This window comes from Salvelinus alpinus, chromosome 1, assembly GCF_045679555.1.
Source record: "Salvelinus alpinus chromosome 1, SLU_Salpinus.1, whole genome shotgun sequence".
In the NCBI taxonomy this organism is placed as follows: Eukaryota; Metazoa; Chordata; class Actinopteri; order Salmoniformes; family Salmonidae; genus Salvelinus; species Salvelinus alpinus.
In genome coordinates, this window is record NC_092086.1 from 47289657 (window position 1) to 47312979 (window position 23323).

Here is a 23323-nt window from a genome sequence, read left to right on the forward strand (position 1 = left end):
ACATTTAAGTCATTTAGCAGACGCTCTTATCCAGAGCGACTTACAAATTGGTGCATTCACCTTATGACATCCAGTGGAACAACCACTTTACAATAGTGCATCTAAATCTTTTAAGGGGGGGGGGGGGGTCAGAAGGATTACTTTATCCTATCCTAGGTATTCCTTGAAGAGGTGGGGTTTCAGGTGTCTCCGGAAGGTGGTGATTGACTCCGCTGTCCTGGCGTCGTGAGGGAGTTTGTTCCACCATTGGGGTGCCAGAGCAGCGAACAGTTTTGACTGGGCTGAGCGGGAACTGTACTTCCTCAGTGGTAGGGAGGCGAGCAGGCCAGAGGTGGATTGAACATTTGAAGACATTTCCACCCCTAGCTTCCGATCAATTATGACATGTTAAAAGGGTAGCAGATCATTGGACATGTGTGGACCTCATTGAAGGAGGCTGCTTTCATCAGCCCCATGTGTGCAGTATGTAGAGTGGCTGTCAGTCCCAATGGACAACAGCGTCCCCTGACCCACCAGTGTGGGCATGTTCCACCTTCACATAGGATTCTCCCATCACTAACCAACTGCTTCCTCTCCATGTAATCCAACACCAGCAAAGTACATTTCAGTGCTGGCCAAAACAGCCTGCCCACATGCAGCCTTCAAAACAGCGCTTTGGTCTGTGTGATTGAACAATTACTGCCTTGGTTAATTTCCCATAAATGGGTGAGGAAGGAAAACTTAGCTGTGTTACCTGCATGCCTGCACGTCGTCTCGGCTACCCCTTTGACTCCATCGAGAGGGTTTCTGATGGAGTCAGTGACACTGGGCAAAACAACTCACACTTTCATGGCAAATTGGTTTCCATCGCATGCCTTTAATTTGTCTTCTACACCCCAGTGAAAAGAGTGCATAACTATGACAGCCATTTCAAACATGATCTGGCTCAGAGAATGCATGGAATGAAATATGAAGGCACCAGGGTCTTGCTCCATTAACTGTTGCTCCGGTTCCCTTGTTTGAGGTGGTGAAATGTTGATGCCCAAAAGCAATAATTAGTTCTGCTGAAATTCCAAAGATTATGCTCCACAATTTCAGCTGGTAACTGACTTCTCTTTTAAATGTTTAAACATGCAGCACAGACACCATTTTAGTCTGAACTCTGAGGTTAGACGCAACAGAAAAGACATGTCATATGGCACCGTGGTTTTATGTGATGTTATTCCTATTATATGAGAGACAAAAATCCATAATTTCAAAAGTTTCCATTTCTGACAGTGGTTGATAGATAGCCAGTATTCATTATTTCAAAAATAATAGAAGCACTATACCACTGCAAAACAAGCATGAGTGACTTTATTTTGTATTTATTTTTTTACAATAATCATTATCACCATCTTTTGAATACTTCGATATTACCTTCGAATCAAATAATCAGTTCGTATCAATCCATAAATCCTGATGAAATGACCAAATGGATAAAAAGAACAGAGCAGGTGTATGACACCAGTCTAAATCTACAGTACAAAAACGTTATGATGACACTGCCTCCCGTCAGATGAGAAGGACTTGTACCTCCGGGTCCTCATGTTGTTGCCTCCATGTGCAGGACCTTCATGGACTCAGAGATCATAGAGCTGGTGTCAATCTGCCCATAGATCCCCACCAAGAAGGCCTTGTGGAGTAAGATGTCTGCATGCTCTGAGGAGAAAAGCACAACGAAAAAAAGAAGAAAAAAAACATGTTTGCTTTGAGCGTGAATCCTTATACATCTTGAAAACACAGAACAGTTTACTTTCCAACTTGCGAGTTTAGATCCATAATAAGGACCAAGCACAGAAGCTGTGTAGTGCTGAGAAGATGGGACAATCATACCTTGACAGAGCAGCACGTATTCTGGCAGGTTCCTAAGCGCTGTCTGCACCACGTCAAAGTTCCCGCTGCCCATACAGTACATGAAGGTGGGCAGGAAGTCTGCTGCAGTGCTGCAGCACCACCGAAAAAAAACAATTCTTACTTAGGACACACAACTTTAAGGAAACATTATTTTACATGAAAGACAACACCTTACAGATATCACTACAGCAACATTTGCAGCTAAACATTCCTAGACAACGCATCTATGAATTAATATCCAGCCAGACAACTGGTGCGCCGCCCTCTAGATTCCTATAAAAATAAGCAGAGAAATCCTAGTGTCAGCATTCTGATCTTACCACGGGTTGTTCTGGATGCAGCGCAGGGCCAGGCTGAAGGCTATGTTACGACACAACTCCTCAGTAGAACTCATCAGTCTCTGCAGGTCATTCTGAGGGCAGGGAAGGAAATTAAAACCTGTTTACTTATACTGTACAGAGTGGTGCAGCAGAGTGTGTGTTGGGTGATTATTTGTTCATAATAAAGGTGTGTTATTAGAAGGCGAACTTACAGTGAAGTACTGGATGATCTCAGGATTCCTCTTGGACTTGTCCTCCACCTCGGTCAGAACTTCCAGCACGTCTGAAACACAGAGGGGAGCAAAATGTTGGTAAAGTTCTGCAAAATCCCTGAAGTTACGTGTTAAACTGACCTGAGAGTGTATTATACGTTAATGACCTTCGATGGCTTCTCCCCTGGAGATCTTCTTCAGGTACTTGGTCATGTCAGCTGCAGTCAGTGGAACGGAGGCTGAGATACTGACCATGGGCAGGGAACCAGAGGACGACTCATCTGATCGGAGGAAACCCAGACACGTGTCAAAAACACCACATTTAGCGAGCTGGTTGATTTGTATGTATCTGTATGCAGTCAAAATGTATAATTAATATATTATACATTTTTTCATTTGCCAAATTGTTGTGTTCACTTATGTTTTTTCATTCAAGGCAAAGTTATCACGAGTGGATAAGCTTACCATCTCTGTCCTCTGCAGAGCTGTCAGAGGAGCCAGTCTTCACAGGCAGAGTGAGGCCAGCCAGCAGGGACTTGAGCAGCAGGTCAGGGTGCTCTGACGAGAGCCCCCTAGTGGGACAAACAGAGAAAAACAAGTCACTCCTTCGCTGCTCCACACAATGTGAAATAACAACTAACATTAATGCAATGGTGTTGCCAATCCTAATGTCTCAATAATATTTTTTTTTAAAACCAGTTCAATGACTTACTGAAGGATATCGGAATGCTTCTGTAGATAGGGAATGGCTGTTGCTGCATCGTGGGTAATGTACTTCTGAATGAACTGCACATATTTACTGAAGACGGCCAACGGATGCATACGAGGTCTCCTGAGGTTCTGCAGGGAATATGGACCACAACATTATTAACTCCATGATCAATAAGATAGTTATTTTAATGCACAAAGCAGCTGACCGTGTGGAAATACTACTGTTCTGTGAAAACACATTAGATCTAGTCAAGATATCCAGCCAACCACAGCTGTAATAGTGGCAACAATCTATTCTTTCCCCACTTATGAGAAGTCAAATAACTCTGAAACGCTAAAAAGAAAAACACAAGCAAATGTCACCAAACCAACTGGAAAACCCTGAGGCTGATCTGTGAGTGCGTTCCGTGTTCATTCTCTCACCTGCAGGATCTTCATGAAGGACAGCAGGCAGTCCTGCAGCGCCCTCTGGTGTTCACTGTGGAACACTAACGGCTGCAGCAGCTCCAGGATGGCCAGCACGTTGCTGAAGAATGTCAGGTGGTTCTGGCTCCGGAACTCCTGGAAGTTGAGGTGGATGCGTCCGTGGAGAAGCGCTCCGATCATCGACAAGTGTCTGGAAAGTTAAGAAAGGTAAGCTGTGATCATTCTCCAGACGCTCCACCTTACTACAGCCAAGATGAGAACAAAAAACATTCACAGGGTGGTTTTAAATCATGTCAGTGAACGTAGCTATGGAGCTACAATCTACCATAAGAGGTGCATGAATTCATATGTGCAACACTAAGTTTGTAATGAACATGGTGTTCACCTGAGGAGGAGGACAGGGTGGGACACAGCCAGCTTCCTGCAGGCCAGGTTAGCGTCTGACATCCGGTTCTCAGCCGACTTTGTGTCTCCCGTATCGCCTAGCAACGTGACAAGACGGTGAACCAGGACGTCGTGCTGAAAGGGAGGGATCACACATCAGTCCTTAAGACCTTTATGACGGCTTCTGTGCCAGCCAATGGCTTTGAGAAACAGTTAAGAGACTGAGCCAGCTGAAGGTCTAGTCTACCTTGCATGTGGTGCCGTCGGCGGCCCCCTCGCTGCTCAGGGTGGCGTCAGGTAAGGTCACGTGCTGGATGACCTCTGGGAAGTGCAGGTAGAGCTGGAGCAGGAGGTTCTGGCACCGCTTACTCATCACACTAAGGAACACACAATGGAGTCAGCTAGCAAACATCAGACAACAGTTTCCACACAGCAGACAGTCACAACGGTCTCCTACTACAATGCTCTCGTCTGATGTAGGCTTAGTTAGTTGGCTCGTACATGTCAGACCGTCTACGAATCAACAGGATTTGTATTAACTGGTCATCACTGGCGGTGTTTTCCATAAACAGCAACAACCTTGACCAAGAGTCAGATTCCACTGTCTCTTCAACAACCATCATGTAATTGGAATAAACAGCAGCTTATCTAGCGATGAGCCTTAAAAGAAAAGGCTGTGAGGAGAATGCCCATCACACAGGGAAATGTTTATCCCACACAAGGCCAAACTCAGTCTGCTTTGTAAGATGGGTTTTAAGCAACCCATGTTTTCAGTCGCAACTATTTGTACAAGACAGCTTAGCTGTGCATAAAAATATTGTAATTGGATAGATAATTTTGCTGCTTGACCTTGGCCAGAGTTTCCCCATTAAAATTGGTTTAATAACCAGAGGCAGACTCATGAAAGAAGGTTTGGCTTCCACAAAGAGAAGTTGCACCCTGATCTCTGACAGGCAGCTAAGTCGGAGCAGGAATCCACAACACAGGCAGCACGTTTAGAGCTGCAGCCCTAATCCTCTTGGCTTTATTATAATACACTGAGCTTTTAAAGAGATCACAGAACACACGACTTCTGGTCGTTTTAATTTCACACCAATAGACCTAATTATTGCCTTTCCCCTGGTCCACACAACGTTGTGTCTGACAGAACATTCAGTCTGTGAATTTCATCTGTTCCGTCTGGGGGTAATCTAGTGATATGGCCCCAAGTTTATCAGCTCAGTTTAAAAGAGGCCAAAGACCAAGTTCAATACTGGGGCTAATTAGGGAGGGTGAAAAATATGTCTAACTAAATGAACTGTGGGCACTTTAGTGAACCTTATGAGACCAAAATATTATGGAGTGTCACGTCTGCTGTTGCTGAAGGAACAGATGATGTATTGAGAGAGAGGGCGTCTCTGTCTAAAGTAGATCACATAGCAACAGATCACCCTGTAAATAGTATTAAACTCCCATTGGACAAGCCTGACTAAGTATGTCAGTCCGAGAGCCAACAACCCACCCATACCTGTCTCCCCATTTCTTTGTGCAGTTGATGAGGTATTCCGAGACTTTCTTCACTCTCTCCAGGTCGCCATGGCAACAGCTGTGGAGCAGGGGCAGCCGTGACTGGATGAGGGAGCAGGAGGTGTGGTCCAGGGTGCTCTTGGCATTGACGGCGGCGTTGGCAGGGGGCGAGGAGTCGCCGCGGCTGTTGAGCTCAGACTCTGATATGATGAGGTCCACCAGACTGATAAGCTCCTCTGGGTTCAACCGCAGGACAAACGTATCTGTCTGTTTCTGGAGAGAGAGGGAGAGAGCACAAGAGAGAAGTGTTGGAAGCAGTCAGGCTGAGGGGGAACAGTGTTCTCTGGTTTGTGTCATGTGACTGGATTCATTGAAGTCATTATTTGAGGGCTAGACTGGTGTACTGTGCTACCTGTGGGGTCTTCTGGTCCCGGCCCTGCCAGATACGAGGGATGTGACTGCAGGCCCACAGGAAGTCCAGAGCAGAAGATGGGTCCAGTCTGGAGAACAGCATACACAACACCATTACAGAATATTACAATACAACTTTCACTATTTGGGAAACACTGTCAGTGTGACTACTACTGCTGGAGGTAATGATTTGGGATTGATATAGTGACTGACCGCTGGTCTTGCTGCTTGCTGAGAAGAGCACTGATGCACTGATGAAGAGTTGTCCAGTTGGACTGATGGGTCAGCAATGCCAGAAGGTATGGTCTGTAGGAGGGAGTTCCTTTACCCTGGAATAAACCACATGAAGTAAGGTGGTGAAGTACACACACACACACACACACACACACACACACACACACACACACACACACACACACACACACACACACACACACACACACACACACACACACACACTTGCTGAGATTACCTTGTTGAGAGCAAAGAGCAGCTTCCGCTGAAGGTCTGGACACACAGATGTGACCTCAGGGTCAAGAAGTCCCAGCCAATCAACAAGCAGCCCTGAGCTGGACCCAGTCTTTGTCACCTCGGAGCTGCTGCTGAAAGGGAATTGAATAGATCGACAGGCTCAAGGTCAGGCTACATGACTGATGAATCTATACAATCCCTCAGTCAAACAAAGTACTGATTATTAAACATACAATAGTAATATTTCTAAGGCATTACAAAACACATAAAGCCATAAACAGACGAACAAAATGTTCTCTATGAGATGCCAATGCCACAGTTAACCAGATTTGTATGTTGTTGTTTGAGTAAGGGTAAAAAGACATGTCTTGAATGATTTAGGCGTGATAGAATTTACATGCTTACTTGTTTGTATCCACCTCCATTTTCACGGCTTGCTCTTCAGTCTCCTGGAGAAGCAGCGCTATCACCATGGCAACAGGGCCTGCGGTGGTAGAGCCGGTCCCCGTCTCTGTTCCAATAGTCATTAGCAAGGCCAGCAGTTCCTCCAAATATGGAGACTTCCCCTCCACTAGCCCCTGTAACACTGGGAACAAGAAACAAACAGTACTGAGTGTTACGAGCTGTCATGTGATGTGATGGTTCTGCCATTCCCTCAGCTACGGCGGAGCATTCAGAAGGTAAAAAAAAACGAACCTGGTCATGATGCTGAGCTCAGGAAAAATCTTGTGATTCAGAGGAAAAATAAAACAGTGTAGGGGCAAGCCAAAAACCACACACCAAAACTATGAACTACCAACTACCATTATCGCATTTCTGCGTAACCTAGATCACCAGCTTGGCCGCAACCAGTTTAAAGTCAAAACATCCTTCATCTGGGCTTGATGGAGAGCTGAGCCCATATTGAACATAAACAAACTGTAAGCCGCTGGTCTGGTTTGGTTTCAGAGAAGAGCTTATAAAGGAACAGGTCAACAAAGGAAAAACAGAGACTCAGAGGCGGCAATGAAACAAACAGATCTGGGGAAATTGAGTAACATCAGCCACCACATCCAAACTGGGGCAGAAATAGTGAGGATAGTTGATGTTCTAGCCGGAGAGAGAGTGAACGACGCACTAAAGTACCATACCTTTGCCTATCAGTTCCGGCTCTGCATTACATCTCTCCCCTGCCTTCAGTGTGGCGATTATGGCCCTCACGGCCACCTCGGAGTCCCTCCGATAAGCCAGGGCCTCAGCCAGGTGGAGGAAGCCTGTACGAACTGCAGAGGATAGGCATAAATCAGTTATCATCACACCGTTAACAGTCGATTACCTGACTATCTGTGACTAGGCCCAAGTATGTGTGTCTGTATCCTAAAAATGTACAGTTGAAGTCGGAAGTTTACATACACTTAGGTTGGAGTCATTAAAACTCGATTTTCAACCACTCCAGAAAATTCTTGTTAACAAACTAAAGTTTTGGCAAGTCGGTTAGGACATCTACTTTGTGCATGACACAAGTAATTTTTCCAACAATTGTTTACAGACAGATTATTTCACTTATAATTCACTGTATCATAATTCCAGTAGGTCAGAAGTTGCCTTTAAACAGCTTGGATAATTCCAGAAAATTATGTCATGGCTTTAGAAGCTTCTGATAGGCTAATTGACATCATTTGAGTCAATTGGAAGTGTACCTGTGGATGTATTTCAAGGCCTACCTTCAAAGTCAGTGCCTATTTGCTTGACATCATGGGAAAATCAAAAGAAATCAGCCAAGACCTCAGAAAAAAAATTGTAGACCTCCACAAGTCTGGTTCATCCTTGGGAGCAATTTCCAAATGCCTGAAGGTACTACGTTTATCTGTACAAACAATAGTACGCAAGTATAAACACCATGGGACCACACAGCCGTCATACCAATCAGGAAGGAGAAGCATTCTGTCTCCTAGAGATGAACGTACTTTGGTGCGACAAGTGCAAATCAATTCCAGACCAACAGCAAAGGACCCTGTGAAGATGCTGGAGGAAACAGGTACAAAAGCATCTATATCCACAGTAAAACGAGACCTATATCGACATAACCTGAAAGGCCACTCAGCAAGGAAGAAGCCACTGCTCCAAAACCACCATAAAAAAGCCAGACTACGGTTTGCAACTGCACATGGGGACAAAGATCGTACTTTTTGGAGAAATGTCCTCTGGTCTGATGAAACAAAAATAGAACTGTTTGGCCATAATGACCATCGTTATGTTTGGAGGAAAAAGGGGGAGGCTTGCAAGCCAAAGAACACCATCCCAACCGTGAAGCACGGGGGTGGCAACATCATGTTGTGGGGGTGCTTTGCTGAAGGAGGGACTGGTGCACTTCACAAAATAGATGGCTTCATGAGGGGGGGAAATTATGTGGATATATTGAAGCAACATCTCAAGACATCAGTCAGGAAGTTAAAGCTTGGTCACAAAGGGGTTTTCCAAATGGACAATGACCCCAAGCATACTTCTAAAGTTGTGGCAAAATGGCTTAAGGACAACAAAGTCAAGGTATTGGAGTGGCCATCAAAGTCCTGACATCAATCCTATAGACAATTTGTGGCCAGAACTGAAAAAGCATGTGTGAGCAAGGAGGCCTACAAACCTGACTCAGTTACACCAGCTCTGTCAAGAGGAATGGGCCAAAATTCACCCAACTTATTGTGGGAAGCTTGTGGAAGGCTACCTGAAACATTTGACCCAAGTTAAACAATTTAAAGGCAATGCTACCAAACACTAATTGAGTGTATGTAAACTTCTGACCCACTGGGAATGTTATGAAAGAAATAAAAGCTGAAATAAATCATTCTCTCTACTATTTCACATTCTTAAAATAAAGTGGTGATCCTAACTGACCTAAGGCAGGGAATTTCTACTAGGATTAAATGTCAGGAATTGTGAAAAACTGAGTTTAAATGTATTTGGCTAAGGTGTATGTAAACTTCCGACTTCAACTGTATATGTGCAATGGGGTATAATTTTGTACGCAGCCAAGGACATGATAAGGAGCACCCACCATCAGTGAGCCGGTGCTTCTGGGAATACTGTCCAGCGAAGGACTTGAGCAAGGCCCGCAGCGGCCCCGCCTCCACGGCCGGGTTCTCCAACCATGTCATCATCTCCATGACAGCCTTGAAGAAGAGAGAGGAGAAGGCCACGTCCTGCGACACCAGCCGCTGAGTAGAAGAGATGGAGGAAGAGCGAGAGGGGGAGAAAAATACAACCCAATACATTCACATCTGTTTGGTGTAATGACAGACATGCATGTATTCTGTCATAGTGGTGACTGATGAAACACATACATATATAGGCTACAGAGAGAGACAGAGATTCAGCACTGTTTAGAAGGACAGCAGAGTAAATCAATCATACCTGGTAGAGGTGCAGCTGGCGCAGCATGGGGCAGGACAGGGCGTGGCTGCGGTTCATGGCCATGACAAGGGCCCCGGTGTGGGCAGAGCTGAGCAGGGCAGTCAGGGCCTGTAGGAGACGCACTGACACCCCACCCTGCTGGGGTTGCCGCCCCTGTCTGGCACGCACCAGCTCTTGGGCCAGAGCCTGCTGCAGGGCCAGGGAGAGGGGCCGGGGAGGGGGGCTGGGCCTGCGGTGGTCCACCTTCAGAGGGAACATCTGTGGAGACAAAGGCAGAAGTATTAAACCCTCAGTCAGCACTCTGAAAAACAGGTGGTAGATCTGACTATAGTACTAACCAAACAACTCTGTCAGCTAGGATAATCAATCACTTCACTGTAGGCTACTTGTGCAGTTATGATTAAAAAAGCCTCGTGTGTCTGTTTTATCAGACAAACTACAAGAAAATGGTTGATGAAATCGGAGAGTAAAAGTAATTTGCTCCATAAACTTCAAAATGACTTCAGACAGGTATTAATGTGTCATCAATCTCCAGGCAGAGATATATTCCTACCTGAAGCAACATGCCGGTGAGGTCATCCTCAGGCCCAATCACTGGGATCTGATTGGCTCTCATCTTCAAGGGGCCACTAGGAGTTTCCACGGTAACTTTGGCTCTGTTGACCTCAGTACTATCTGTAAGGTTAAACGTCATAGTCTTCGGTTATTGACAGGTATGGACCCAAAATACCAAAACTGTTTTTACTGGGCTGTTCCAAAACTTTTATAAGAAAGGTAACACAGAGAGGCATAAACAAATGTAATCACGTAGTAGTAGTAGTAAGAGACTGTATGGGGGTGGCAGGTAGCCTGGCGGGTAGGAGTGTTGGGCCAGTAACCGAAAGGTTGCTGGATCGAATCCCGAGCTGACAAGGTACAAATCTATCGTTCTGCCCCTGAGCAAGGCAGTTAACCGCACCTCTCTGATTGAGAGGGATTGGGTTAAATGCGGAAGACACATTTCAGTTGAATGCATTCAGTTGTACCACTGACTAGGTATCCCCCTTTCCCTGACTGACCTCTGCGAGGAGGGAGAGAGGAGCTGAGCAACCCGTGGAAAGTGTGCCCCCCTGTGGCGCCTCGCTCATGCTGCACCTCCACCAGATGAGCCATGTAGTCTGTAGCACAGGACATACAGAAACATCAGGAATAGAGAACATACCGTCAGCGCTAAATAGTCAGATTTATGCACAGAATCTTCAGGAATAAATCCTATGAGCACTAGCTACATAACTGAGGCAAACATTATCCACGTGGAATAGATATAGTGTAGTAGGACAGTTTGTGGTCAAGCTCTCTCACTCTTGTCCATGATGTTCTGTTCCAGTGTCTGTGAGTCGTGGGATACGGCCTGGTCCAGGTACTGCAGCAGTTTACTCATACTGGACACGGGGATGCCAAACGACTGAACAAACAGCAGCAGCTGCTGGGGCTCCAGATCCTGCAGCGCTGCAGAGGACAGACATTGTATCATAAATACCAGAATTATATTTTTTATATACGGTAGTATTTTACTCTGTTAGACCTACACCATATACCCTTCTACCTGCATGTATTTAATGTGTTTGGACTTGTACCTGCATCCACCAATCGTGAAACCTCTGACCGGATCATCCTCAGCTTCAACCAATCAGGTAGCAACAGGGCCTCCTCGGAGGTGTCCACCAGGAAGGCGGTGGGGAGGGGTTTCTTGTCGGGGAACCAGATGTCCAGGAGGTTGAAGAAGTCACTCTCCTCTGAGAACAGAGACACATGAATCATACTATACACTGAAAACACACACTAAGGTACAGTAGACAGGCCATGTTTGTAACAACAAGTGTGGTATTCAGATATACATACCTTTGGGTGGCCCGAGCGTCAGGAGAATGACCATGGCATGGACCACCAGAATGTGCATGGTGGCCGTCTCCCCCGTGGTCCAACGCAGAAACACCTGGTCCTGAGATTCTGACTATAAAGTTCAATAGTCAAAGGTCAAAGGAGTAATGTAATTTCAGTGACAACTGTATTGACAGCAAGCACCTCTAGTTGAAATGATCGCTAAGGGTCTACCAATATGAAACCATCAGTCTGAAACCATCTTCCAATGTGAGGTTACCACCACCCCCTCCCAGTAATGATCCAATCCTCACCCAGCTGTAGAGGTCCTCTCCCTCCTTGGTCTTCCTCATCCTCCTTATGTAGCTGGAGAAGATGGAGATGAGGGCTGAGAGCACAGCGTCTGACTCGGGCCGGCAGGAGTACTTGGAGAACAGGCTGTTCATGATGGTGGAACGCTCGACAATCAGACGGGCCACATCCTAGAGGATCCCAAATCAAACCCACCTCAGTATCTAACTATGAAGGCAATGTTCAGTAGGGATGGAAACATTTTGAAACGACCTGAACTTGTTCAATAAGAACACAGACTTTAGTTCTCCGTGCAAAATGTTTTGCTACGGGGTGCTCGACTGAACACACAAACCAGGTAAATAATCGGAGGTATGACTGAGGATAAGAGGTGTCAGGGCTACCAGAGCGAGGTCATTGTGAGACGCCTGCTCCTCCACTGGTGCATGCTGGGACAGGTAGATGAGGTAGGCGCTGATGGTCTGTGGGTCTGTCTCCATGTGGATGGCCTGGGGAAGAACAGAAACACAACACACATTCTTACCACATCCCTTCAGAGAAAAAAAAACTGTGTCAGCTACAACCTGACAATGAGGCTAAATACGGTTCACATTGGTACGAACGATCTAGACCAGTTCCCTACTGACCTGTTGCAGAGCGGTGGAGGTCATTCCCCGGACGCTGTCGAACAGGGGCAGCTTGGGGAGGTCCTGTAGGAGCCACTGGTATCCTGGCAGGAGCTCAGCATCTCTGGAGTCCTCCTCCATGGGCTGGTCCCTCTCCTCTCCATCCTTCAGACCCCCCTCAGTCAGCACCAGAGACAGACCCTGAACAACAGCAGAACAACCAAAGTAGATGAATACATCTTCTCAGAAAATCAATGAAACACTCATATTAGTGTGTGTCCTGTCTCTTATAATGTACCTTCATAGCCAGGACTCTTGATGCCACTTGAGAAGAGCTGAGGCGGCGCAGGAAGTAGTCCAACACCTCACACGTGGTCTGTTCGTCAGCTTTAGGACCCAACAGCAGATCCTGCAGCCGTCCAAGGAGCTGCCTCTGCTTTTGTTGCCTCTGGTGTAGCGAGAGAGACAAGAGAAAAAATTGCATTTGTTGGTTTGTGTTGATTAAATAAAAACATGACAAGTGTATCCTTTGAGATGGCTGGAGTCAGTGATTTCTCTGACCACAAAAGCCATTCAGAACAAACAAAAATATGATAGCTGTTAAGAAACAGCAGCATACTTGTCTTTTCTTGGCTCTCTGCTCTTTGCTCTCTCCTTCCTCGTCATCCTCGATGGGCAAGTTGTCATCTGCAGCATCGTGAAGCAGGAATTCACACAGGCACTGCACGGGCAGCACGTCTAAGGACCCCTCACTGGACTGCACCAGGTCAGCCAGCCAGGGCATTGACTGAGAGGAGGCCTAGGGAAAACATAGAACACAGTTGTAGAGTTCCTTCCAGAGAGAATACTTTCTATTGGCAAGAGAGGATGTGCTCTTGTTTACCTGTCTCTGGATGATGTTGAGCAGAAAGTCAGGGTTGCGAGAGCGACAGAGGAGGTGACCCAGGCGAAGGGACTGGTTAAGGCTCTTCACTTGCTCCTGGACTGCGGGTGGGGGTTTGCGAGGGGGGCCCCTAGAAAAAAGAAACAAGTAAGATTACCACTTATTATCAAATGAATGAAAATGGGTCAGTTTCCCAGACCCAGATTAAGCCTAGTCGTGGCCTTAAAAGACCATTCAATGGAGATTCTCCATTTAGTATGCTTTTTTTAAGTCTAGGACCAGACTTAATCTGTGTCTAGGAACAGTCCCTAAAAGTAGTCTACAAGGTGCAGGTATAAAGCAGGAATATTACTGTGGGTCCAGACTGGTGAGCTGGGACAGCAGCAGGCTGTTGCTCTCTGTGATGGTCTGCTTGGTGGAGGCAGCCGCCAGGTGGCTCTCGAAGGCCAGGATCTCCTGCTTCTCTCTCTGGGACACCTGCAGCTCCCGGTTGATCATCTCTGTCTTGGTCTCCTCATCGGCCACCGTGCATGGAGGGTAGGAGTAGTTACTGCCAAGCAGGAAAAAGGGGGAGGAGAAAGATAAGGTTCGTTGAGTAGTTAGTCTGGTATGTGTTGGGTTTAAACAGATAAACGTTTCATACATGTGACTTACTTTGTCATGACCATCTCCATGAGCATTTTCAGTGTGGGATAGCCATCCCAGGCAGCCAAGCCTGGAGAGAAATACATGGTTGATTGTAACAAAAGGTCAGACTTGTGGCTAAGGTTCTAATATATATACACTGATGATTTGTAGGGAAACCTGATTGAGACTCATACCTATTTGCTGTGGATTGAAAGCGGCCACCACAAGTAGCAGGAGCCACGCTTTCCAGTAGAGTGTGGCTATCGCCAGGTTCGGAGGAGTATAGCTTGAAAAATATCAAACGTGTTATTTACAGAAAACAAACATCAACTCAAAGCTAGCTGGCAAGTTGGTTAATTACACTAAAAGAGAGCAGCATACCCCGCAGGAAGCTGAATGTTCTCTGGGTGGTGGTAGGTGCACAGGTTCAGCACTGCGTCAATCAGCTGGAGCCGCTCTACTCTCAACACATCCAGATCTACAAAAGCAAAACCAGGAAACAAGCGAAATATCCCTCTTGATGTAAAGCCAAATAAACAAAGTTCCCTCAATGTCATCTCTTTTCATGAAAAAGTTAATTACTTTAAGTAATCTCCGCTTACCCATTGCTGTTGCAGATGTTGTACCATCAGACTGGACCCCGGCCGCCCTCTTCACCAGGTGGTCCGCCAGCTCCATGGCGTCGGCCGGGCCCAGAGGCAGGTCACGGGACAGTCCGATGACCAGGATACGCATCAGAGTGTCCTCCAGCAGAGGCACTTCAGAGCACAGCCGCAGGAAGAAACTGGCGGAGGTAAAACATTTAAGTGATGTTAACGGAGCAGGAAGAGACAGCAGGGACAGACAGCAGGGATGGACAAGACAGCAGGGATGGACAGACAGCCATAATTAAAACTAATCTAAAACAAAGGTTGGGAAGAGATGCTCACTTTCTGTCGCTCTCAGGGGGCCAGTTATCCCACTTGTAGTAGGTCTCTGGTTGCTCTGTGAAAAGCACCTTGTGAAGACTGGGGAAAAGAAACACAAGTATATTTTCATTACATGGGTAGAAGGATTATCTTAAGTAACTATTGTAGGATGTTTATTAGCTCCTCCTATGTTTATCTTTTTGAACAATCAAAGTGGCACGAAAACTCCCAAACGCATACCAGTGTATATAGTCCTTGGATGGCACTTTGGCAATAGTGGGAACAACAGAGTGAAGCCACCACACAGCATCCCTCTGAATGGCAGCGATATTATTCTGAAAGGATCTCAGACCATCCAGATCTGAAACCGACAAAAGGGATGTTCAAAATGTCCACATCGACGACAACCAGAGAACTACAAGAACTTACTCTTCTTCTCTCCTTTGTCCCACGCAACGCCAGCCTCTTTGACCTGAGCTGTGATGCCCAGCATCATGGAGCACGTGAGCAGGTCTGTCACCTGGATCACAAAGCGTTCCTGTGGAAAACAGACAGAGAGCATGAGCTCAGATCCACAGAGAACACATAGAAGTTATTCATCGGTGAATAGGCACAGAAGGGCATATAACTAGGTAGGGGGTGAGTTATTTAATGGTACAGGAGACCGAGACAAGGTGGGAGTAATATAAAGATCGTGAGCTCACTTTGAACTCCATGTCGACATAGGTGGCCTCCTTCCTTTCCTGCATCAGACCCAGGCAGAAGGACTGGAAGTTGATCTCGTGCTTGGTCTGTTTGATGATCTCTCTCAGCAACGCTCGAGAGGCACGCAGGTAATCATCCTTATTGGTCAGCAGGTCCTGGAACACCATGGCCAGGAACTAAGGAGAGGATCAGAAGGGAGAGGACAGCTTTAAGCGGTTTCCACACAACATCTCCTTCTTGTGTTTCAGTTATTCAAAATAAAGTAAAAGTGTGATCAATCCGAGAAAAAAAAAACGTGCACTTCAATCCAAAGCCAATAAAGCTTATACAGGTCCATTTCTGAACCCGGGCTCGACATTAAATGTTTTAATAGTCCGAAAGCTGAAGTCACATGTCAACATGCCGCCCCCCCGCCCAAAAAAAAGTCTAACACCATCGGCCAAAAGGGCATAACAACGGGAAGTAGGGGTGCTGAGGATGCTGCAGCACCCCCTGAAAAATCAGAATGTAGTGTACTGGGCCTTCACTAGTCCTGTATTAGAGGACAGGTACAGTTGTGTGTAGCCCGTTTAATACTGGTTTGAAGACTGCTAAGCATTTGGATCGCATGCTACAGGAGGAACGAGCAAAATCGTGACATAGACAAAAGATATTTAGGGAGACAAATCTTTTTGAATAGCCTATTCCACTCAGGTGGAGCTGTGGCACAAAATAAATGTGTAGTAGCCTAGGCCTATCTGGCCATCTGTGTGTCTGTGAGCGGGCAGATGGAGCGAGTGACACAGTCAACGAGCCATGCTGGCTGTGCTCTTGTTGCGTCATGTGATGGGATGTAACTTATCATGGGCTCTGCTTTCCTCAGAACTGGATAATTACAAACTGATTCGCATATATTCCCTCATCTTCCTCTCTTATTAGGCCTAGGCTACTTTATACATTGTAGGTAGGTAGCACACACTGTATCATTTCTTTCATAAGCTTTCCTCAGCTGTAGCATACGTTTTTTGGACTCATCGTTAGATTTTTCGATCTCGGTATCGTTCGCTCAATTTCACTCTGTGGCCTAAAATAAATCTGTGATTGAGAATAGCATAGAATCCGACTTTCAGAATTATTCCCATTTAAAAGCTGCAACTTTAGGACATTTAAATACTTTATTAGAATAGTTTGGAAAACAGTCTTCATAACTTTAATTGGACTTAATGCTTTATGATACTTTAATTAGTTGGTCCGCAACTTTTTTCCCCCAACCTCACATGCATGGATCATTTCTGTCTTTTAATTCTTTGCTCAACTGTAAGGTTTGTTGAAATTACTAATTTGATCTTTATATCTTACTATTATTTTTTATCTCTCTCATTATTACCTTAGGCCTCCCCTGTTTTGGAGTTATTTAAAAGCAACTTAAAAACTTTGCGATCATGAAATAGCACGGCAGGAGAAATCTAGCAAGTCATATTTATATCAAATGAAAATGTGGGCTTCTATAACAATAAGACACTGGAGTGTCCTCTATATAAATAGACTTTGGCTATTGTCCCAGATCATCCGACATTCGAGAGAGAGAAGAATATATATATTCTGACTGGATATTTTGTGCTGCTTTGGTCAGACTCTTACACCTCGATCTCACCGACAGCATCATTGCGATTTAGTACAACAGAAGTACATTCCTGGACCGCTGCGTATGCCTTGCAGCATTACGTTGTAGAGGCAGTAGAGGCAGTTGCAGAGGCAGTTGCAGTGCTTTCTGTGTGGTGTAGAGGCAGTTGCAGTGCTTTCTGTGTGGTGCATACGTTGGATTTATCAAACGTATGCAAACATTTGTATGCGTAGAGGGCTTGACAGAAATGGTAGTACTTTTGTTGCACACATATCCAGATGATGTAGCATTTTGCGTTACGATGCTGTTGGTGTGATCGAGGCGTTAGCTCTGTCTACATTGTTCTCTTGCTTTGTGTAAATAAAACATATTGATTGAAATAGGCTTTAGCAAATTGGAATATAGGCAATTTACTCAGAATGTCAATTGTTTGATATTGTGATTTTTTTACTTGTCCATTCGGACAACTAAAATCTATATTCTGGTTGACCAACATCCATTTTTTATATATATTTTTGTATTTCCCCCGGACAAGCCTTAATTTCGAGCACTGTGAACCACATATATTTACTTTCCCCACATTAACACATTTTTTTTTATTTTCCCCAGCTGTCTTGTCATGTCAGCATGGAATACTCCCTCACCTTAGGGGCCTGCTCTGGGCTGTGCTGGAGCAGTGTGTGAAGGACTTGCATGTTGTTGGGGTTCCTGGCATTGGACAGCTCGTTGAAGATCACCAGCTTCACCATAGATCCCAGGTTGTCTTTGTGTGCATTCAGTAGCTCCCTGGTTAATAAAGGCCAGACAGCACAGTTAAGTATATGAATAAAGCGTTCTGAACGAAGGCTTTTGAAATATAAATGGTCCCCTATAAGATGTTCAAACTAACAACATTGAACACATCAACTATGTTGATATGCAACAACTTGTTAGGATTGAGGTTTGGATTGAACCAGGGTTAGAGTTAGGGTAATGGTTTGTGGTTGAGGCCCCTGACCAGAGTTAGGGTAATGGTTTGTGGTTGAGGCCCCTGGGTACTTAGTTGAACATCTATAAACCATGTGTAGGGGACTATCCAAACTAAACAATCATATAGCCATAAGAGAGACCTGCAGACCTGACACAGAGCATGTAGTGATTGAGGATGACTTTAGGTTTCAGGCGGATCTTGATGAGGTTGGAGATCACCTCCATGTCGTCCGCTCCATGGGAGTTGCAGTTCATACAGAGAGACATGAGAAGGTCCTGAGCTGGACGGGTCAGCTGCAGAGACAAAAGGCTTCATTATACAGAACAGAACACTAGTTCACTATCAGATTTAATTTCATGCAAACAGATGCATTTACATGCTGGATTTGAGGCTGGAAGGAGATGGCTCTAATGTCCACTTTAGACCACAATTGCCAATGAAATGATGATTCCTGTTAACTAGTGAAGGTGATGTGGGTAGCTGAGTGTTACTCCTCCTCTCACCTTTGGATTCTGCAGCCACATCTCCAGCCTCTGCACAGCCATAAGCCGCACCTCCTTGTAGCCACAGGTGGCAGTGAGCAGACGCAGCAGGTTACGGGACACATTGTCCATGGGCTGCCTGCGGTTCAACTGGTCCTTCAGGACATCTAGAACATAGTCCTCCACACTCTCAGACAGCTCCTCATACCTACAATGAGATGAAGAGTGAATGAACACAAACTGTCCAATAAACGGATCGGTCTAAGTAGAAGCAAACAGACAATACAGACAGGCAATCAATATGTTACTGCTACTGTAAATGTAGTATCCTATGCCTAAATACCTTGGCATAACTTGTCCATCATCTTCAGGACTAAGTTTCTCCTCAGCAATCAGCAATTCAGTCTGGCTGTCATCCTCATCTGGGGTGGAGGGGTGAGGACTGCTCCCTGGAAAGTTGACATTTTAGTCATTTAGCAGACGTTCATATCCAGAAAAGCAATTAAGGTTAAATGCCTTGCTCAAGGGCAAAGACAGACTTTTCACCTAGTCAGCTTGGGGATTCGAACCAGCAACCTTTCGGTTGCCTAGCTCTTAACCGCTAGGCTACCGCCCAATGTTAAATGACGTGGTAATGATTAAGAGTCAAATCCAATGTCACAGGATTCACACCTGAACAAACCGGTAGGTACATACAGTTGAAGTCAGAAGTTTACATACACCCTAGCCAAATACATTTAAACTCAGTTTTTCACAATTCCTGACATTTAATCCTAGTAAAAAGTCCCTGTCTTAGGTCAGTTAGAATCACCACTTTATTTTAATAATGTGAAATGTCAGAAAAATAGTAGAGAGAATCATTTTTTCCAGCTCTTATTTATTTCATCACATTCCCAGTGGGTCAGAAGTTTACATACACTCAATTAGTGTTTGGTAGCAATCCACAAGCTTCCCACAATAAGTTGGGTGAATTTTGGCTCATTCCTCCTGACAGAGCTGGTGTAACTGAGTCACTGAGCTGCTCACACATGCTTTTTCAGTTCTGCCCACAAATTGTCTATAGGATTGAAGTCAGGGTTTTGTGATGGCCACTCAATACCTTGACTTTGTTGTCCTTAAGCCATTTTGCCACAACTTTGGAAGTATACTTGGGGTCATTGTCCATTTGGAAAACCCATTTGCGACCAAGCTTTAACTTCCTGACTGATGTCTTGAGATGTTGCTCCAAATATAACGATGGTCATTATGGCCAAACAGTTATATTTTTGTTTCATCAGACTAGAGGACATTTCTCCAAAAAGTACAATCTTTGTCCCCATTTGCAGTTGCACACCGTAGTCTGGCTTTTTTATGGCGGTTTTGGAGCAGTGGCTTCTTCTTTGTGGAGCGGCCTTTCAAGTCATGTCGATATATGACTTGTTTTACTGTGGATATAGATATGTTTGTACCTGTTTTCTCCAGAATCTTCACAGGGTCCTTTGCTGTTGTTCTGGGATTGATTTGCACTTGTCGCACCAAAGTACGTTCATCTCGAGGAGACAGAACACGTCTCCTTCCTGAGCGGTATGACGGCTGCGTGGTCCCATGGTGTTTATACTTGCGTACTATTGTTTGTACAAATGAACATGGTACCTTCAGGCATTTGGAAATTGCTCCCAAGGATGAACCAGACTTGTGGAGGTCTACAAGTTTTTTTCTGAGGTCTTGGCTGATTTCTTTTGATGTTTCCATGATGTCAAGCAAACAGGCTTGAAGGCCATGCCTTGAAATACATCCACAGGTACATCTCCAATTGACTCAAATTATGTCAATTAGCCTATCAGAAGCTTCTAAAGCCATGACATAATTTTCTGGCATTTTCCAAGCTGTTTAAAGGCACAGTCAACTTAGTGTATGTAAACTTCTGACCTACTGGAATTGTGATACAGTGAATTATAAGTGAAATAATCTGTCTGTAAACAATTGTTGGAAAAATTACTTGTGTCATGCACAAAGTAGATGTCCTAACCGACTTGCCAAAACTATAGTTTGTTAACAAGAAATTTGTAGAGTGGTTGAAAAACAAGTTTTAATGACTCCAACCTAAGTGTATGTTTGTAAACTTCCGACTTCAACTGTACATACAGTACTATACCTGCACTGATATCTCCACCGGAGCGGCCAGTGTCAGTCTGCAACTGCAGCAGCATACTCTTTGGGGGCATTTTGGTACTGAAGGCAGTCTGGATATTGTCCACAAAATTCTTACAATGGGAACTGTCTACCCAAATTCGCTCCCCCAAAGAGTCCTCAATGTACACCTAAAAAGAACAAGAACATGTTAAAGAGCGCACAACAGTGGTAACAATGCAGCTAGAATACAAACAGAAATCCAATAGGAATGATGAGTGGTTCTCACTTTGACAAAGATCTCTGGCCAGTTCTCATCCTCCTCATAGGCTGCCATCAGCAGGTTGCAGGCTAGCACAGACACCAGACTGTTGCCCTTTGCTTTGAAGTTGATGGAGGCATCCCGGCGAAGGAGACTGCACAAGGCCTGTACGCGCACAGATAGAGAAAGTCATGAACCAATCTGTATAACAATGGTATGGAACTGATTGTAAAATGTTGGGTTTCAAATCTCACCTCAATAATGCCTTCAGTGGCGAAGAGATTGGGCTTAATCTTGGCCAGGAACATGAGGCTGAGGTATAGTGTTATGTCAGGTTTAGCCCGGTTCATCTTCAGCTGTTTGACAGCTCCACAGAGCACCCCTTCAATGCGATCATCATTTCCATCCTGCTCTGCATTCTCAATCTCATCCAGGAGCACTGCTGGGGGGACTGCAAGAGAACCATTGTGTTAATAATATGCACAGTCACAGGATTCACCACTACCTATTCCACTGAAAAAAATATTTGAATTGAAACTGTTTCCTACCTTCTATGGGCACCACTGAGGGCTCCTTGATCGAAGGCGATATAGCCCTTTTGTCCACTGCTGCCACATCAGCCAGTCGTCCTAGGGCGCTGACAGGAGGGGTAGAGGAGATCTTGGGGCGCTTCACGAGCCCGGACAGACCAGAGGAGGATGGAAGTGACGAGGAAGTCTCTCGTTTACGGTCAGTGGGTAAGGTGGACGCTGGCTTAAGGAGAACTGCAGGTGCTTTGGACTCTCCGCCACTCTTTGACCCCAATGCTATGAAATCTCCAGGAGGAGGGTGACCTATTGGCAACATTTGGAAGAGAAACACTTGTAATATTATTGTATGTTTGACAAAAGTTAGATAAAGTGAGTGCACATAGCTAGATACTGTACATACCTGAGGGCTTTGCAGCACTAGGCCGCCTGATCGTTGTAGGCTTGGGACGATTCATCATGTACACTCACTGCCAAATCATCATGTACTGTGTGTGCAGAGATTTCAACATGAGACACACAGATAGCTAGTTAGCATAGCTACCTGGAAACTGGTCTGTAAATAATTATCTCATCTCAACATCAAAGCTGCCTATTTGTAAAGCATTTTTACATCACGATAACGGATTTATCCCCGAAAAGTGCCTAAAACCTTTGGCATTTGTCAAACTGAAAGGGCTAAGTAGCAGCTATTAGCTCGCTAACTAACGTTAATGTTATTATGAAGCATTATAGACAGCGGCTACCTAAGGTTACCGGTATGTGAGTTAGCTAGTAGCTAGCTACAAGCAATTACATCGGCAAAAAGCTGGTTAGATGAACAACTAAGCGTTAGTTCGTTTCCAATATGCATGGGTACTTATGACTGACTGTTGCAATTGCAAACTATTGAATATCAAAAAGAAATAGACTCGTTCTCACTTCCATGTTGATTTCCCGAACGGAAGTTCCTGCGTCTCGAACGGAAGTCCCGCCCGTGCAAGGGTGAGCGTTGAAAAACATCAAAAATGTGCTGGTACTGTGTAGATCACAAACTAAATTAAGATTAGGCTATAGGCTAATAAGGATAGAAACATCTGCATTTTGTTATTAATCAAAATGTATTTAGATATTTTTCATTAAAATCATGTATGACTAATGTTCCCATTGTAATTGTATTTATCCTATAATGTAATTTCCCCAGTTTCACAAGTAGGCCTAGGCCAAGTGTAATAATGTCTCTGGCAGTGGTTGTTGTTATGGGTGGCACTATTTGCCTGAAAGCTTTGGAAAAGGAATAAGGTTTCCAAGACTCCTCACAATGATGTCAGGCATGGAAACATACATTACTGCTTGTGCCAGACAAAAGAAAACAGAACTGTCACCCAGAAAGGCACACACTGTAAAGCACACATTGAAAAAAAACATGTGCTTCTAATCTAGCCTTGTTAGTGAAAATGCTTTAGTTCTTGTATCTGGTTACAGTTACTACTTATGAAAAACGGCATGGCAATTGTGCTCTCCTTTCATGAGACACATTCCATTTATCTGATGACATCATTACAGTGCATAACATAGCCTTACTATTCCCAAACCAAAAGAGGAGCCATTTATCCTACATTCGACACTGTTACAGTATTCTCCATGCTATTACATCAGACATGGTGGACACTTTCTCTAATAGAGCAACAAACTAGCCTACATCTTATTCAGAGACATTATTGCTGAATACCAGTCTTTCATAGCAGACTACTAACACAAACTGAAACTGCTTCACCACATGTTTCC

The 23323-nt window shown here is 44.9% G+C and overlaps 1 protein-coding gene across 4 annotated transcripts; it reads right to left on the reverse strand.

Annotated features, from left to right (window-relative positions):
• Positions 1-1317: 1317 nt before the first annotated feature.
• LOC139578255 (integrator complex subunit 1-like) lies at positions 1318-22583 on the reverse strand. 4 transcript variants are annotated; one of them, XM_071405651.1, is made up of 48 exons: positions 22478-22583; positions 21960-22044; positions 21578-21862; positions 21284-21480; positions 21057-21194; positions 20793-20958; positions 19002-19107; positions 18680-18866; positions 18324-18469; positions 17851-17992; positions 15603-15779; positions 15328-15436; positions 15139-15259; positions 14920-14997; positions 14593-14774; positions 14372-14468; positions 14185-14276; positions 14018-14078; positions 13716-13913; positions 13364-13493; positions 13100-13279; positions 12779-12928; positions 12502-12681; positions 12259-12363; positions 11878-12045; positions 11585-11696; positions 11320-11478; positions 11045-11191; positions 10762-10860; positions 10257-10378; positions 9704-9961; positions 9348-9507; positions 7447-7578; positions 6722-6902; positions 6318-6444; positions 6059-6174; positions 5847-5934; positions 5436-5707; positions 4176-4305; positions 3930-4063; positions 3542-3734; positions 3120-3247; positions 2873-2979; positions 2575-2688; positions 2408-2478; positions 2196-2287; positions 1855-1964; positions 1318-1680 (listed from the first exon to the last, which is right to left on the reverse strand). In XM_071405651.1, the coding sequence occupies exons 2-48, from the start codon at positions 22015-22017 to the stop codon at positions 1565-1567; spliced, it is 6621 nt and encodes a 2206-aa protein (XP_071261752.1). In that variant the 5' UTR covers positions 22018-22044; positions 22478-22583; the 3' UTR covers positions 1318-1564. The 4 variants fall into 4 exon arrangements, with proteins under 4 accessions (XP_071261752.1, XP_071261722.1, XP_071261741.1 ...); XM_071405621.1 differs by having other exon boundaries at positions 6318-6447; XM_071405640.1 differs by lacking the exon at positions 22478-22583 and adding an exon at positions 22303-22460 and having other exon boundaries at positions 6318-6447.
• Positions 22584-23323: the final 740 nt, after the last annotated feature.

Coding starts and splice junctions, on each gene's coding strand:
- LOC139578255 (XM_071405621.1), bottom strand. CDS start 22,017: ATGATGAATCGTCCCAAGCCTACAACGATCAGGCGGCCTAGTGCTGCA. Junction 10,379..10,761: donor CTCTCTCCCTCCTCGCAGAG/GTCAGTCAGGGA, acceptor TTAACCTTACAG/ATAGTACTGAGGTCAACAGA. Junction 2,288..2,407: donor AGATCATCCAGTACTTCACT/GTAAGTTCGCCT, acceptor CCCTGCCCTCAG/AATGACCTGCAGAGACTGAT.